Here is a 17,028-nt window from a genome sequence, read left to right as displayed (position 1 = left end):
AGCCTTTCAGCCCCAAACACATTCTTGACTCATGCATGGATACACACAAACAAATGTACCGCACTGCCAAGTTTAATGAAAGCATTTCATTTAGAGGAGCCATCTCCACCTGGTTTTCTAATAGAGGTTAAACTAATATGTCCCCGATACAGATGAGGACAGTCAGGTGTGCTGGGGGAATATATGTATGTGTATCTGTGTGTGTCTGTATGTGTGTGAGCGAGTGTATGTATGCATGACTGTGTGTATTTAAATTAACGTGTGTGTGTGTGTGTGTGTGTGTTTGTGTGTATGCATATGCGTATGTGTTAGTGTGTGTATGAACGTGTCTGTATGTGCATGTGTTTGTGCGTGTGTGTGTTTGCGTGTATGCGTATGTGGCTGGGTGTGTGTGTATGTGCATAATTTTGTGCGTGTGCTCGTTTTCCCTTCAAGCATCCTGGCCATGATCTACTGAGGTTTAATCTTATTAGTGGGTAGGGCAGGGCTGTTGTTTGTGTGTCCCTGTCTGAAGTATGCAATGAGAGACAGATTTATTAAATTCATAAAGGTGCACAACACACCCCCCCACCCCACCCCCTCCCGCACACACACACACACGCACACACACACACGTGCAAACACACACACACACACACACACACACACACAGACACACACACAGACACACACACACATCGCTTCACACCCCTTCATCTTCCCTTTGTTTCAGAACAATGACAGCCTCTCCTGCACACAGACCAAAGATCACCACTGCTGTACATTTTGCATTCTGTTTGTGTTTGTCTGCTAGACTGTGTGTCTATCTGTGCATGCCGCCATTTGTATTTCTGAGTTTGTGGGTGAGTGTGTGTGTGTTTGTGTGTCTGTGTTTGTATCTGTTTGTGTGTCTGTCTGTGTGGTGTCTGTTGGACTAAGTGGGTGTGTGTTTGTCTGTATGTTTGTGTCTGTCTATGTACATCTCTCTCTCTCTCTCTCTCTGCGTGCAGCGTGTGTATGTATGTGTGTGTGTAGGTTTTGTGTGTGTGTGTGTGTGTGTGTGTGTGTGTGCACATATGTGTATGCAATTGTGTGTTTTTCTGTTTGTTGTTGTAGAACAGCAGATAAATAACGGGGGGGGCTTGATCATCAGGATCTGACACAGACAGACATCTCTCTCTGAGAATGAGCAGGGAGGGAGGGAGGGAGGGAGGGAGGGAGGGAGAGGAAAAAGACATGAGTGATGGACAGACAGAGAGAGACAGAGAGAGAGAAATTTAGAAGGGGAGAGAGGGAGGGAGGAAGGGAAAGAGGGAAAGAGAGGCAGAGGGAGAGCTCAAGAGAATGAAAGAGAGAGAGAGAGAAGGAGGAAAGAAAGACATGTAGGTATGCACACACACGGCCTCGACTCGATCTGCAGAAGGAATTTTAAATCACTGTAGCAGTAGGGGGAGAACGAGAGAGAGAGAGAGAGAGAGAGAGAGGGAGAGAGATAGAGAGAGAGAGACAGAAGACACAGAGAGAAGAGGGATTGGTGTAATCTGCAGCAACATCTGTATGGTAAGTGAACTATAATTGGACAAGGCATTTGTCTTCTGACTTTGGATGAATGTGTGTGTGAGAGGGAGGCAACTTCAGCGAGACGAAAGGGGAGGTCACACACACACACACGGAGGAGAGAAGCACATCCCATGACTATCCCATTTATATTCCTATTCGTATTTCTACTTCTGTTTGTATTTATATTCCTATATCGTATTCTACTCTATTCTATTCCTATATTCGTATTTCTAGTTCTATATCGTATTCTATTCTATTCTATTCCTATGTTCATATTTTTATTCCTACTGTATATCGTATTCTATTCTAATCCTATGTTCATTTTTCTATTCCTACTGTATATCGTATTCTATTCTACTCTATTCCTATATTCATATTCATATGAATATTTCTTTGCCTATTGCTGTTTTTGTTTCCGTGGACAGAGCCGACAGAGTCAGCGCTTTAAAAGTCAAACCTCATGTTCTTTCTGCTCGGCTCTCCTTCCTCCGTCCTCAGTGCCTTTGTCTCGTCTCGTCTCATCCTTTTCTCTCCTTGTCCTCCGTATGCTAAGACCCGCAAGTGTCTCATCTGCATCAGGAAGCATTTTCAGACCTGTTGAAATACCATTTCAGTAGAACCAGAAGCAGAATATGTGGACTTGGTTGATTATTATATTAGGGTTGAACAAAAATGTAGATGTAATAATGACTCCCATATCTTCAGCTGCTGCTTGATTTGAAATTTGCAATTTGATAACACAAGCATGAATACCTGAATACATACACCCATACATGCAACACACTCAGTACACACACACACAAACACACACACACTTTCACGCACACACACAGACACACCCCTGAACCTGTGCGCTGAAAGCCCATTCATCCATAGGGGTGCAGACAGACATGCAAACACACATATTCAGTAACTAGTAACACACATATTCAGTAACTATGTGGAACAAACAAACATACTCAGTAACTATGTGGAACAAATACACACATACAAGTGTAAGTGTACAAAGGCATGGCCAATGAAGATATACTCTATACACACACATCCACACACAAACACACACAGATTCCAGTTCTTATTCTTGATATTGTTATTTTTTGTTAGTAATACTGTAATGCCTCTGCAGGGGAAAGCCACAGTACACTCATTTAAATGGCCATCTATCACAATCTCTTACTACCTAAATATGCATTACACTCTGTGTGTTTGTTTTGTCTGTCCATGCCAACATGTCTATACATTCCTGTAATTTTCCTTGCCATCAATTCTTATCTCCCTACAATCTTACTTTTCTTTGCTTATCCTTCCCCCTATTATTCTCATGCACTGTCAACTTGTTGAAAGTAAGACATTGAGGTTGAGCGCTATGATCGTTCTTCCTGCCAAGTGCTGTAATTGCAATAACATCCATTATCTGTGACACATCAGTGGTCATTCTTGTGCTTGCAGCCATAGTTCCTGTTCATCTCATTCTCCAGCAGCAGGAGTCACACACGCCTTCTCACTTCATTTTCTCACACAGCAGGGTGACACTGTCTCTTCTGAAGCTGCTATTGTGTGTGTGAATGTGTGTGTGTGTGTCTGTATGTCTGTGTGTACGTGTGGGTCTGTGTGTCTGTGTGTCTGTGTGTGTAGGGGTGTGTGTGTCACATTGCTGACTCCCATTGGTATTCTCTTATCTCTCCTGACTTTGAATGCATTCGATGAAATCTAAAATCAGAGAATTTAAACAGAGAATCAAATTTACATCTTAAATAGCACCAAGGGTGACTAACCATTCACAAACTAAGACAGACAGTCACACACACACACACACACACACACACACACACACACACACACACACACACACACACACACACACACACACACACACACACACACACACACACACACACACACACACACACACAAACACACACTAACACACGCACACTTATAGCAGCATGAGACAGGTATAAATGTGTCTGTCGCACACGGAGGCAGCTATGAGACTGGTCAGGCTACTGTCTCTTAGCAACGGACAGGCTTTCACCTCCACCAGTGGCTGCAGACCGCTGATGTTATGTCTCTATGCCTCTCTGTCTCTCTCTTTCTCTCTCACTCTACCTCTTCATCATATTCTCTCTTTTTTTACTCTCTTGTCCATCTATCTCTCCCCTTCCTCCCTCCCTCCCTCCTGCTCTTTCTATCTCTCTCTTCCTCCCCCTTCCTCACTCCCTCTCTTTATTTCGCTCCCTTTTCCCCTCCCCTCCCCTCCTCTCTCTCTTCCTTTCTCTCTCTCTCTCTCTCTCTCTCTCTCTCTCTCTCTCTCTCTCTCTCACTCTCTCTTAGCTCTGAAATGGGAGGCAGCCATTTCTTAGCCACTCTGTGAGGTGGAGGGAGGAGAGCAGCACGGAGCTCTAGAGACCCAGTGCTGCTGTGTGTGAACCTGCTGCTGTCTACGCTGAGCTGAAGGCCTCGGGAGATTGAACTAAGAGAGTGTGTGTCTGTGTCTGTGTGTGTGCAGAGACAGAGACAGGGAGGCAGGGAAGGTCACAGTCTCTCTGCTGTTTGTCCACAGCGCTCTGGATAATCTGCAAACACTGTGGATTGACTGCAGCCCGGCTGGTCCACATGTCAACAAGGAGAAGAGGCGCAGAGATGGAGATTATAGTCTAGAATTATAGGACAGCAAAGTCTGCAAGCGGCGGATGAGACAGTCTTCAAGGACTGATGGTACTGGACAGTATGGTATAAAGGCACAGAACAAGACGTCTAAACGCAGTGGACAGGACAATCCACAAGTGTTGGAGAACACTTCACGATCCAAGGACTTGCTTTAACAGAGACGACGTTTCCCAGTGGATCCAGCTGCGAATAATATCCCTTCACTCTTTTCCCCTCGTCTCTTTTCTCCTCATCTTCTCTCCTGTCCTCCTCCTCACCTCTCCTGCTCCTCTACCTTTCCTCCTCTCATCCACTGCTCTCTATTTTCTTTGATTCTCCTGCTGTCCTGTCATTCTCTCCTCTTCTCTCCTCCGCTCTCCACCCCTCGTCTCATCCTCTCTTCACTCCCTTTTCCTCTTTGACAGAATGCAGACCCCTGCCTCCATGGTGATGGGGATTGTCTTCGCTCCCCTGGGCCTCGTCCTGGTCTTCACGGCTGCCATCACCCCACAGTGGCGGGAGGGGCAGGTACAGGTGGGTCCCAGTGGGGCATTAGGAGCTTCTGGGGGTGGCGGCGGCGAAGGTCTGCTCCTGCTGCGGTCGGACGGCCTGTGGGAGAGCTGCCTGCAGGTGGCGCACTCGGAGCTGAAGCAGTGCTGGCCCGTGTCGGGTCCATATCAGCACGACAGTCGGGTCCGCACGGCCCAGGGTCTGGTGCTGGCCTCGCTCTTCCTGTGCGGTGCCGGGATTGTTCTGGCCAGCGTGGGCGTGCGCTGCTGGACCGACCTGCCCCTGAGGGGCATCGCCGCGGCAGGGGGGCTCCTGGTCGCCCTCGCCGGCATCCTCAGCCTCGTCGCTCTCGGCCTCTACACACACAACCTGCCGTCGCTAGGGAACGAGGACCCGTCCGGCATCAGTGGTGCTGGAGGATCCGCTCTCCAGCAGCATCAGAGAGTCCCCACACACCGGCTGCCCCGCCTCTCCCTGCGTCCGGCCGGATCGCTCTACTTTGGCTGGGTGGGGGGGTGGGTCCAGGTGCTGGGTGGAGCCGCGCTCATGCTGAGCTTCAAGAGACCCCGCTGCCCCTCCTGGCCGAAGCGCCCCCCAGTGGAGAGAACGGAGGCCTACGAGGTCACCTGCTGAGAGAACAACAAAAAGAGAAAGGGAGAAAGATAAAGAGGGAATGAGAGAGAGAGAGTGAGGGAGAGCGAGAGAGGAAAAAACAGAACGTTGGTTAAAGATGGATTGCACACACACAGAAGTTATGGATTACCTGGGTGTCGTCAAGTCATGAAGTCATTATGACTTCGCGTCATAAAAGCAGTGTTGGTGAATGGCTATGGGGTGGTGAAACCGGTCCAAATGGCTCCTTAAGCCTTGGATAAGTGATGAGGATGTTAAAAGCTGCTTTCTTTGGGGGGTAGGGGTGTGGAAGAGAGAGAGAGAGAGAGAAAGAGAAAGAGAGAGAGAGAGAGAGAGAGAGAGAGAGAGAAAGAGAAAGAGAGAGAGATAGAGAGAGAAAGAGAAAGAGAAAGAGAGAGAGAGAGCAAGAAGGCAATCCTTGTTGGAATGAATGGGTAATTCACTCAAGCAATGCACCGAATTACATGACTTAGTGAACTAATGTTTCTATTCATCGCTTTGAACGTAGAGGGCTACAACCTGCTTCAGCGGTCACGCATATCACACAGGTGGACACCTGTTCACTTTTCTAGAGGATGTTTCAAACCTGTTTGCTAGTTTTAGTAAATAAATCATTGTTGCTATCTCTATTTAAATCTGCTTAACAATTTCCAGCAACACTTTGTGAATTACCATCCATCATTTCTTATTGTCATTTTAGATTCACCATTTATATCCCCTTTGAAATCCTCTGGGTAGCAAAAAAGCTTTTTTTATAAGGTTTTTGTAGGGAGAAAACTGTAAACATTAGTGAAACATTTATCTCCCATCTTAGAAACTGAATATGTAAATCACTCCTAATGTGTTCATTTCATGCGAAGCCATGAATGTGAAATGCCACGGAACAGGACATCTTAGTTGTCTCGTAGATTCTTTATTTGTATTATTATAAAAATGGTTATTTGTTTTAATTTATAATATATTTGTCTTCACAGCATGGGTCTTTTTTCCTTACTTTAGACTAAAAACCTTTGATCCAAAATATTCAGACCATTGATCCAATTCTCAGTGTGATGGATTTTGAAGTATCTGTTAACTTACGAGGCCTTACCGAAGACAACAGGCAGCGCTTTAGAGCAAACATGTGAGACAGTCAGACATGTGTTTTGTAGTCTGTGTCTCAGTACACCTGCAGTATATGTAGCGCTGCTATGCATTTCCAGTATGTGTTTACGTTGTTCCTGTATTAGCATAAGAGAACTACCAGCGAGACCTCTGGAAGATGAGCAGTGTGTGTTTGTTGTCTCGTAAACTGTGTGTGGCACACGGTGTTTGAACCATCTCACTGAAATAAAAAAGTGGTAATCTGCATCGCTGCTTCATTTCATGTGACGTGACGTGACGTGAGGAGAAAGTATCACAGGATGTTTGAAAAGCACATTAAAAGGAAAAAAGACGGAGGAATACAAAAAAAACAGGGAGCAGGAAAACATTTCACAAACAAGAGATACGGCTGGTGACACATGGGGAGATTTCAGATGAACTTGAGGAGAGAACAGTGAGAAAAGTGGACAGACACACACACACGCACCATAAGCCATATCTTTACTTTTGAGAATGTTCCTCACACAATGTCTCCTTTTCATAAAATACAGGAAAACTCCACTGCACTCACAACTACATTGCTTTGAGTGGAGTTTGAGTGTAATTTGGTAATGTGCCTAATTTAGTTTGATTCAAATTCCTAGGCAATCCCAACAAGTGGTGTAATTTGTGTGGCTGTGATACCATCAGTAGTTTAGCAATAGCCACCCCTGAGAAGGAAACAAACTGTCTATTATTCTCTCTAGAGCACTTCTGTTGGCGTCAGTGGGAGAATAACTATATCGCAATCAGGAATCTATTACACTAAGAGCGAAACCTTCAGGTGTTCGAGAAGCACACACTTGAGCTGTTGAATAAACCTGACTCACAAAGACACTTCACATAGGACGGTTGGTTTAGAAAATCAAGCCCAGAAAGGCTTGCTGATGTTGCACGTAAGCCCACACTTCCAAGTGGTTAATGAGTTCGACTTTGTGCGTGCGAGTGCGAGGTGTATTTGGGAGATATGTTTCATAATAACACAGTGGGAAGAGAGGTGGTGCATGTGTGTGTGTGTGTGTGTGTGTGTGTGTGCGTGCGTGTGTGTGTGGCGTGACGGGAAGGAGTGCATTGAGTGTGCTGACAGCAGATAACTAGAGGCAGTTATGTATGTATCTTTAGTTACCATGGTGACGAATGTCACTGGAACAAGGAACACAAAGCGCTTCTTCTAAAAGGAGTAATTGAACAGGGTGAGAGGAAATACCGCACACAAGAAGACTGGGTCGCTCAAGTCACACTCTCTGGCACAGGATACAGCACACCACACACACACACACACGCATATTATGTCACACTCAAAGATGCCGCTACCACAATAAAACAGATGCGACGGAAGACCAATAAACAAAGATGCTGATGAATTCATGAGGATTTGTTGACATTACAGATAAATGACAATGTAATCCAAAGCCATTTGTAGACCTATGGTCACAGTTTCTAGTGTCTGGGAAACACCTGTACCGTATAGTATACATCTGCTTTTGCACAGAGCTGAACTGTAGTTACACAACCTCCCGCCTGCTAGCATGAATTAGCAGAGCTCAATTTAAAAGCAGCATCGTTATGCGTAGCACTATAGCAGATGGCCTGGTAGGATCATTGCTATTTTAGTGGTGTAGAACAGTGTCCATGAAAGGATGCATCTTGTTGATATAACTTACATTTAGTTTGTCTGTGCACAGTGTGTACACGTACGTGTGTGTGTGTGTGTGTGTGTGTGTGTGTCTCTTAGGAGGTGGGAGGGGGTTGTGTTCAACTAGATGAAGCTACTAACTATGCATACTCCTGGCACTCTACTAAAACATACTACATAGTATCACACTATCTATTCTGTGTTTCAGTAATAGGCTATTTGAATAACATCTGAAGTCTTTCAACAATCAAATAAACGGTTTGGGATCTCTTCTAGAGAGAAACATTATGTGGCCTGGTAAAGGGGTATTTAGAGTCTGTTCTGTTTCAAAAGGGGGAATGTGGAAGAACATGTTTGTAAAGCACTATCATGAGACAGGTACTCTACACATCAAATTAAGAGACACTCCTATACAGGCTTTATGGTGATGTAACATTGGGCAAAATATGTACACACACACACACACACACACACACAGACACACACACACACACATGTCTGTGATTGTGAAATGAATTATATAAAAAAACATACATTTAACACAGGCAAAATATATTTACACAAAGAGCTTTTGTATGTGCATAATAAGACTGTACTTGTAGAGTGTAAACGGAATGTCTTCTTATAGTTGTGCCTTACTTCAGAGATCTGGCAGGGGTGGCTTACATAACACATAACACATAACACTGCAGCGTGTTTTCCAGTCTCCCACTGAGTTCCAAGGAGAGCTGCAATGGGATGGGATGGGGGTGGGGTGGGGTGGGCGGACAGACCCGTCTGATGCATCATGAGACGGAGCCTGTCAAACGGCCCACATCTGAGACCCAAGGCTTTGAATTCAACTTGCACACATGATGATGCTGATGCTGCTCGCTCTGGGGCAACTGAGGTGGAGCAGAGATGACTTGGGGTTTTGGTTTGTTGGTTTGCACAGAGATGAGTTATAGTTGTTGTTGTTGTTGTTGTTGTGCAGGCTTATCCAACTCTAAAGCAGTACACCATACGCTGAGCTTGAATACATGATGACCCGATGAATTGTTGAAAAACCGCAAGGTGCACGAACACTACCAAGAATATGCAGCATTAACAATTTATAGACATTGTACAGATTGTATGGTGCCAAGGGTTTGTCTCCTTGAAAACAATTATACTTAGAAACAAGTAAGAATGGGGTTGGTAAAGGATGTCATTCAGACTTACACATGGATGAATAGTTTGACCGAAACTAACTGTTGTATAATTATATATAAAAGAAAAACACTACAAGGCATCTGCTGAACAAATTAAGATAGAGGCTAATTGTGATTATGCTATGGTAGTCTTAGGACAGTTTTAGGTAAAGGCAAAATGTGATTATGAGATGGTAGTCTTAGGACATATGTACTGTGTGATAACTGGCTGATAAAGTGAGCCGATTGCGTTAGATGATTGGGTGCGAGATGAGACAAGGCTGCCTACTCAACATCCCTCCATAGATAAAACATCCACTTGGTGAGTCAGAATGACGCAGGCACCGAATACGACCTTCAAATGATGACGACCTGCAGACTAGGACGCCGCCGCGTCTCTGTAGCAACCCACATCACATTGCAGCGGTGACACCAATATTTCACCAGCATAACAATGCACACTGCATTCTACCCACCTCCTGGTGTGCACCTGACTCTCCTTCAAACAGGATGTTTGGGGGAGCAGTGATGCAAGAGGCAGCATCGCAACCATATACGTGTCCAAGTGCACATGACCTGCGTCCGTTTCCTGCTCCCACACCCACTCATTTCCTGTCAATCTCTACTGTTTGATCTCAAAAGGCATAAAGCTCCAAACAAAAAAAAACTAAAACAAAAAAAAACAGGATCTTTGCCAATCCCTCCCAGATGATGCGGAACTCTGAAAGAGATCTGAGCCAGATATGGAGATATGATGCTCCTATGGAGTACACTACAGAAGAAGCATTCTTTAGAGGTCATAGCCTTCTCTCCAGTCTGATTGCAATGGCTTATCAGGACACATGGTTGCCATGAACAACCTGCAATCACACCCATACACACACACACACGCACTCATATCCATATACACAAAAACACACACACAAACACGCACAACAGTGTATTCTCTGCAAAATAAGGTTATTCATGAAGTACTCAAAACAACATCAATGTCAGCCAGCGCCCATTCCACATTAAGACCCCTTTGTTGACAGAAGGGTCTTCTGTACCTCTAAAGTGCTCATCATTAATTATAGAGCTGACAAACAAAAACAGTTTCTATTAGTAAAAACTGTATGGGTCTTTTATGGAAAGACAGCTGAGGGCTCTGAGATTAAACCATGGATTGGGAGATGAGGGAGAGACAAGGTCAACGTTCATAACATGATCATTTGGAGCTCGTATTGCAATGCATATCTTTCAAGAGTAGAATAATTTGCATATACCACTGCTCTGTGTTCCCTTGTGTTTTATATGGAGATCACAAAGTTCTACACCTAACGACCATCTAACAAAATCTCAAAGAAACCAACGACAGAGTGGCTGGGGCTGAAATGGGTCTAATGGCCCAATATTCTCCTTAGCAACCATATACATGAATGGAAAATAACACTGAGTAAACCATCGACAATATACCACTGCCTCGCATGCACTCGTGCTTAAAGATACTGCAGTGCAGTTGTTGCAGTGTAAAAACACTATTAAGTACAGTGCAGTATAGATTGTAACATGCTGATTAACTATGAGTAACTGCATAGTCATACTTTATTTTATATTCATACTAGGGTGAGAGTGCATGAGCGCTATTTTTATTAAGTTGTGCATGGGGGATGCTTGTTACACTGTTTCAGTTGTATGTGTGGTAAAAGTATAATTACTTGGTAAGATATTGCGTGATGATTAGTAACAGCATATTAATTAATTTGTATTGTCAAAACCCAAATTGTGTTTGGATTAGGGTTTGCAAGCATATAAGTACATAATGATATGTTATAACATTGTTAAATAACCGTATCTAATGGTATAAGCTGTAATTTAAAAGATAACCTGAGTTGCCCAGAGCTCAAAGTACTAAATAAAGGTCTAGAAAAACAGACCGTCAGACCGCACCAGAGCACCAGAGAAGATCAACAGCACCCCAGACTGCTGTCTGCATTTTAAATATCAAAGCAGTGGAGTATCTTCCAATGGCCCTTTTTTTTAGAAATACATGTTTTTCTAGTATCAGATTCAACTGCCATTTACTTTATATTGTCATCGGTCATTTACTTCATGTTTTCTTGCCTTTTATTGTATTTTCCATTTATTCCTCTATCTCACTGATGGCTCTATACTGTTTTATCATCCTGAGCAGCACAAGTGTCTGTCTTGCGTCTGAGAGCAGTGGGATATTCAGCTGACCATCCCCACGGGAACAGGGAACACTCTTCAGAGGCCTACTAGGGTTCCCATGGCGAAGATGCCCAAGGACCAGATGTGGCCCACCTGAGACACTGTAATTACCTGCATCTGGCAAATGCTGTGAATTCACTCACTCTAGGTAGATAGAAAGCTGCAACTTTTTGTTGGAATAAAAACATGCAGAAACATTCAACGTTTTCTCAATACATTATTGTGTTTTGTTATGTTACATTTAGGGATGCACAGGGATAAAACAATAGTTTCTTTAAAATAATTTTTCAGCATCTTAGGGGGAAAACATAGGGCAAGCCAATTTTGGCCTATTTGGTACTTTTACAGCAATATCTTGTATTATTTAGTTAATACATTTACAACCAAGAAAAAGACCTTTGGATTATGTGGAAGGCCTTGATCTTTGTTTTATCAAGCTTACAGTCTCCTAACATGACAAAACAGAGAGTTCACCATGGGCAATTAAGACTCAATATTCCTTTTCCTGGTGGAAGAAGGCATGGTCATCTGAGGAGCAGGTCTTTTAAGGGGTGTTAGTACCGACGGTGTTCTTGTGGCATTAACATTCTGGGGAAATGTGTACGGTCCTTAGATTCGAGGGAAAGTCTTTCCTCAGATATGCGATTTTTGGAGGATTTCCTGGTGGATATCCGGACGTTTTTGCAGTCCTCAGATGAAGAAGTAGTTGTCTGAGAACACACTGGTCGAGCTCAGGTTAAGCGGGTCCACTGAAACAGAGGTTTCTGAGGTTGTCGTGGTGTCCAACGAACCAGGCAGCTCCGCGTCCACCAGCTCCTCTCCGAGGCTAAGCCGCAGTCCAAATGCACCACTCTGACCCTCGCTAACGGTGACGTCGTCAACCTGCGTCTCAGTGGCGTGGCCGACACCTCGGTGGTCGGACCCCTGCTCTGCCTCGGCCGCCACCTCTGCCGTCTCGGCCTCCTCCTTAGCGGTTCTGGCGCGCTCCTTCTCCGCAGAAAGACGCTCGATCTCCAGGAGGAGCTCTTCGTTGCACTGCTTCCACTCCCGGAACTTCCGGGCTGTCAGGTCCGAGTCATCCAGAATCCTATTGATGAGCTGCAGCTCGGCCTCCTTCGCCTTTGAAACACACAAACAAACAAACAAACAAACAAACCAACAAACAATCACAATCACAATCACACACACACACAACAAAACATTCATAAACACAGGGCTATCTAATAACAACACTTTCTTCATGGTTTCACAGTTCTTCAGCTGTATTGTCTTTGAATAAACAACACGACTAGTATGAGCAGAAGCCTGCTAATTACTTGAAGGCAATACAATAGCAATAGCTACTAGCTGATGAAAAAACTAAGAGGATGAGACTCAGAGGACGCTCTTATTGAGATGGCTGAGACAGAAGCAATTACTCTGAGATGAGATGAGCACTAATAGCCTAAACTTTGGCCAATTAACGGACGGTTCCACGCCAGAACTAGGCCAGATGACTTGGGGGTGGGGGGCAGGGGGGGGGGGGGGGGGATGATACTGACTTCATTAGAACAGTGACTTCATTTCCAACAGAACAGAATCTAATTGTTCATTACATTTCCTGCTTGTAGGCATTTCATGCAAAAGGCACGGCAACTGAAGGTTGCTTGGGTTGTGTTTCTGTGAGGACAGAGGGACTCTCAAACATGCACCTAATGCACCCTTTTCCTGCAAATCTAGTGAGACACATCTTAATTATATTACCTTGACGTCATGGGATTGCGACTATATTAGAATGTTTTCTTTTTTGGACATGGAGACGTGGGGAGACTAGGTTAATGGTGGAGAGAATATGTGTGTGTGTGTGTGAGTGGTGCACTCTGGGGGGTTGTGTGTGTGTTTGTGTGTAAGTGTAAGTGTATGTGCCTTCTCACTGATGACGGGGCTCCTTGTGTGCAACTAGAGATGTGTGTCTTTGTTGAGTGTGTGTGCATGTGTGTTTTGTGTGTGTGTGTGTGTCTATTTGCTCACCTTGTGTGTGTAGTCTGTAGGGCACACAGATGGTGTGCCTCTTTGTAGAGGATGGAAATGTTTGTGTGTAAGTGTGTAAGTGCATTTGTGGATGTGTGAGTGTGTGTTTGTGTGTGTAGAAGTGTGTGTGTGTGTGTGTAAGTGGATGTATGAGTGTGCGCGCGCACGCGTGTGTGTGTTTGTGGATGTGTGAGTGTGTATGTGAGTAAGTGTGTGTGTGTTTGTGTGTGTATAAGTGTGTGTGTATGTGTGTGTTTGTGGATGTGTGAGTGTGTATGTGAGTAAGTGTGTGCGTGTGTGTGTGTGTGTGTAAGTGTGTTTGTGGATGTGTGTTTATGTTTCCTTCCTTTTCTCTGTATGCAGATGGCGTGCCTCCTTGTTGATAATGGGCTTTTTGTACATTCTGCGTGCGAGTACCACTGTCAGTGTGTGTATGTGTATGTGTGTGTGTGTGTGTATGTGTGTGTGTGTGTGTGTGTGTGTATGTGTGTGTGTGTATGTGTGTGTGTGTGTGTGTGTGTGTGTGTGTGTGTTTGTGTGTGTGTGTGTGTGTACTGTATGTCTGTATCTGTATGCGTGTGTCCCTCACCTTGAGTGTACTCTGTAGTGTAATGTAGATGATGTGCTTTGTCATTAATGATCAGCTTATTTATACAGGTCTGCATGTGAGTGTCACTGTAAGTGTGTGTGTATGTGTGTGTGTGTGAGTCACTAACCTTGAGTGTGCTCTGAAGTGCACGTAGCTGGTGTGCTTTCTCATTGATCACGGGATTCTTGTTGCGTCGGATAAAAGACTTGCGGAAATGATCGTGCGTGATCGGCTGGGCGTGGCCTATCAGAGAGACTCCGCCCTCTTTCAGCCGATGGAAGAGAACACCCATCTCATCCTCAGCTGCTCCTAAGATTGCGCCACAAAAACAAACACATGCGAATAAACACAAATACTCACACCAACATATACACATGCATGAATACTTCCGTACAGACACACACACACACACACACACACACACACACACACACACACACACACACACACACACACACACACACACACACACACACACACACACACACACACACACACACACACACACACACACACACACACACACACACATCTGTACAAGCACCCAGAAACACATATTCAAAAACATAGAAGAACTCAAACATACTGGCATCAACACAAGTCCATCCATATACACAGGACCATGCACAAACAACCATGGAAACATTCAAACATACTTACACAACCTTTATGCAAAGCAAACAGACATTCACAAGCACTCATATATAAATGGCAACATACACAGTCACATACACAAATAAACAAAATCACACATTGCCTTGAGTAGATCTCAGCCAGGCACTAATGTCAGCCACAAAACATAGAACTCTACTGCCTCTCAGTGGTCACAGAGGGTATTACAAGCTCAGGAGTCACAAGTTTTTCTCAGTCACTTTGGCACATTTCTCAGATCAGAATTGACATTATTCAACCTCCACATAATCTAGTCACATGTGCACATCATTAAAACAATTCCTCATTCTTTTGAACAAATGGCAAAAGCTTTGCCACATTCATGCAAAGGATTATGTACAATCCTCTGCTGTTTCTTACATTATCAATTATTTATGCCATGCTGATAAAAATGTATTATACTGGTTCTCTGTTAAATAGTCTCTTCAACTGGTACGCACAAATAGACAGAGCACAACAGTGTTAACATTTCTGTAAATGGAAGAACATCAAGGAAATAACCAGGGCCACATACTGCCAGCCACATACTGAAGATTCTTCTTCACATCGTCTCGCCAGTTGTGCACGTGATTTCTCATTGTTTTGATTTCTCAAGTTGCTATTCTCTGCAGTGACCTGCGTTATCAATTGCACGCGTCATGCCGATCAAAATGTATTATGCAGCCTCTCTGTTGAGTAGTCATATCCCCTGACAAAATAGTCAAACTATTTATCATCATTTATCGATCATATAGTTAAACAGTTTCAGTGTCACCATTCTTTTTTTAACGCTTGCCAATTACTTGTCTTTACCTTTGATGATAGGCTTGATTGAATTTGTCCAAATGCAGTAAGTCAGTAAATGTACAGCCGGAAAGAGGAGGAAGAGGAGTAAAGCTGTGTGGTGAAAGAGGTGGAGAGGAGTAAAGCTGTGTGGTGAAAGAGGAGGAAGAGGAGTAAGGCTGTGAGGTGGAAGAGGAGTAAGGTTGTGTGGTGAAAGGGTAAGGAGGCAATACAGAGGCGGAGATAGAAGAGGCTGAGGCCCCATGAAATAATGGCCACAATTGTGTTCTCAATCATGGCCTTACAATAGCCGAGTCTGGTCGAAGAGTGCAGCTGAATGTTGGGAGAACGACATTGTCCTAAATCGTAGTTAGTTGGGGAAGGCATGTCTGAAGAGGTGTGTGGTATGTGTAAAGTATGTGTAAAGTATGTGGTCATTTTGGGATAATGTGAGTTTCCATAACTCAAACACCATCAGGCAATGGTCTGCGACGCACTACAGGATCCTAATGTAATTCCTCTTACCCTATTTCCTATTCCTTAAAGGCTTTTAAGTTTTTAGTGGCATCTAGTGGTGAGGTTGCTGAATTGCAAACAGCTGAATACCCTTCCCTTTACAAGCGTGTGCGAGAATCTACGGTGGCCGTTAAATGCCGTAATGCAAAAAGCCCCATCTCGGGCCAGTGTTTTGGATTGTCTGTTCAGGGCTACTGTAGAAACATGGCGGTGCAACCTGGTGGGCTCCGTGGAAGTCAGCCCGCTCCTTGTGTAGATACGAAGGGCTCATTCTAAGCTAACGAAAACACAACGATTCATAGTTAAGGGTATTCACCAATGAAAAATACTTTATTCCATTTCGTCTAATAGATGCCACTAAAAACTACACCCTGTACCTTTAACACAACTGAGGAGTTCTACTCAGCATGGAAGGTTTGTGATTACCAGCCACATACTCAGATGGCCCTGGTGGGCCACGTACTCAGATGGCCCTGGTGGTCGCCATGGAGGCGGTATTTGAGGACACAACAGAGGTTGGATGAGACATTCCAAAAGATTCTTCTTCACATCGTCTCGCCAGTTTAGCACGTGATTTCTCATTGTTTTGATTTCTCAGGTTGCTATTGTCTGCAGTTACCTGCGTTATCAATTGCATGCGTCATGCTGATCAAAATGTATTATGCAGCTTCTCTGTTGAGTAGTCATATCCCCTGACAAAATAGTCAAACTATTTGCCATCATTTATCAATCATATAGTTCATCAGTTTCAGTGGCACCATTCTTTTTTTAACATTTGCCAATTACTTGTCTTTACCTTTGATAATAGGCTTGATTGAATATGTCCAAATGAAGTCAGTAAATGTAAAAGTTAAAGTAAATGGGCCTCATTCTCGAACATTTTCTGAAGTTTCTTCTGAAATGTTTCTTACGGGCTTCGGAAAAACAACGTAAGAAAAAGACATCCGACAAATTCATGAACGCTTCAAAATGTGTTCCCATGCAGCAGAAGTGTTCTGAGCTGTGCTCCA

At 44.1% G+C, this 17,028-nt stretch overlaps 2 protein-coding genes across 3 annotated transcripts in view; one reads left to right on the top strand and one right to left on the bottom strand.

The window, feature by feature from the left end:
- The first annotated feature begins 1,275 nt into the window (after window positions 1–1,275).
- cldn23l (claudin 23-like) lies at window positions 1,276–6,681 on the top strand. The gene is made up of 2 exons (XM_031579894.2): window positions 1,276–1,539; window positions 4,103–6,681. The coding sequence occupies exon 2, from the start codon at window positions 4,615–4,617 to the stop codon at window positions 5,329–5,331; it is 717 nt and encodes a 238-aa protein (XP_031435754.1). The 5' UTR covers window positions 1,276–1,539; window positions 4,103–4,614; the 3' UTR covers window positions 5,332–6,681.
- Window positions 6,682–11,669: 4,988 nt separating this feature from the next.
- cnksr1 (connector enhancer of kinase suppressor of Ras 1) overlaps window positions 11,670–17,028 on the bottom strand; it is a 44,902-nt gene continuing 39,543 nt past the window's right edge. For both annotated transcript variants that reach the window (XM_012836677.3, XM_031579888.2), the window contains exons 20-21: window positions 14,196–14,377; window positions 11,670–12,588 (exon numbers count right to left, since the gene is read on the bottom strand). In XM_012836677.3, the coding sequence (XP_012692131.2) occupies window positions 12,160–12,588; window positions 14,196–14,377 (611 nt within the window). In that variant the 3' untranslated portion in view covers window positions 11,670–12,159. The remainder of the gene's footprint in view (window positions 12,589–14,195; window positions 14,378–17,028) is intronic.

Source organism: Clupea harengus, chromosome 14 (genome assembly GCF_900700415.2).
Source record: "Clupea harengus chromosome 14, Ch_v2.0.2, whole genome shotgun sequence".
In the NCBI taxonomy this organism is placed as follows: Eukaryota; Metazoa; Chordata; class Actinopteri; order Clupeiformes; family Clupeidae; genus Clupea; species Clupea harengus.
Note: the sequence above shows the minus strand (reverse complement) of the source record. Positions and strands in the feature narration are given on the sequence as shown.

What these genes read in the sequence shown, in the direction of transcription:
- cldn23l (XM_031579894.2), top strand. Translation starts at nt 4,615, where the DNA reads ATGCAGACCCCTGCCTCCATGGTGATGGGGATTGTCTTCGCTCCCCTG.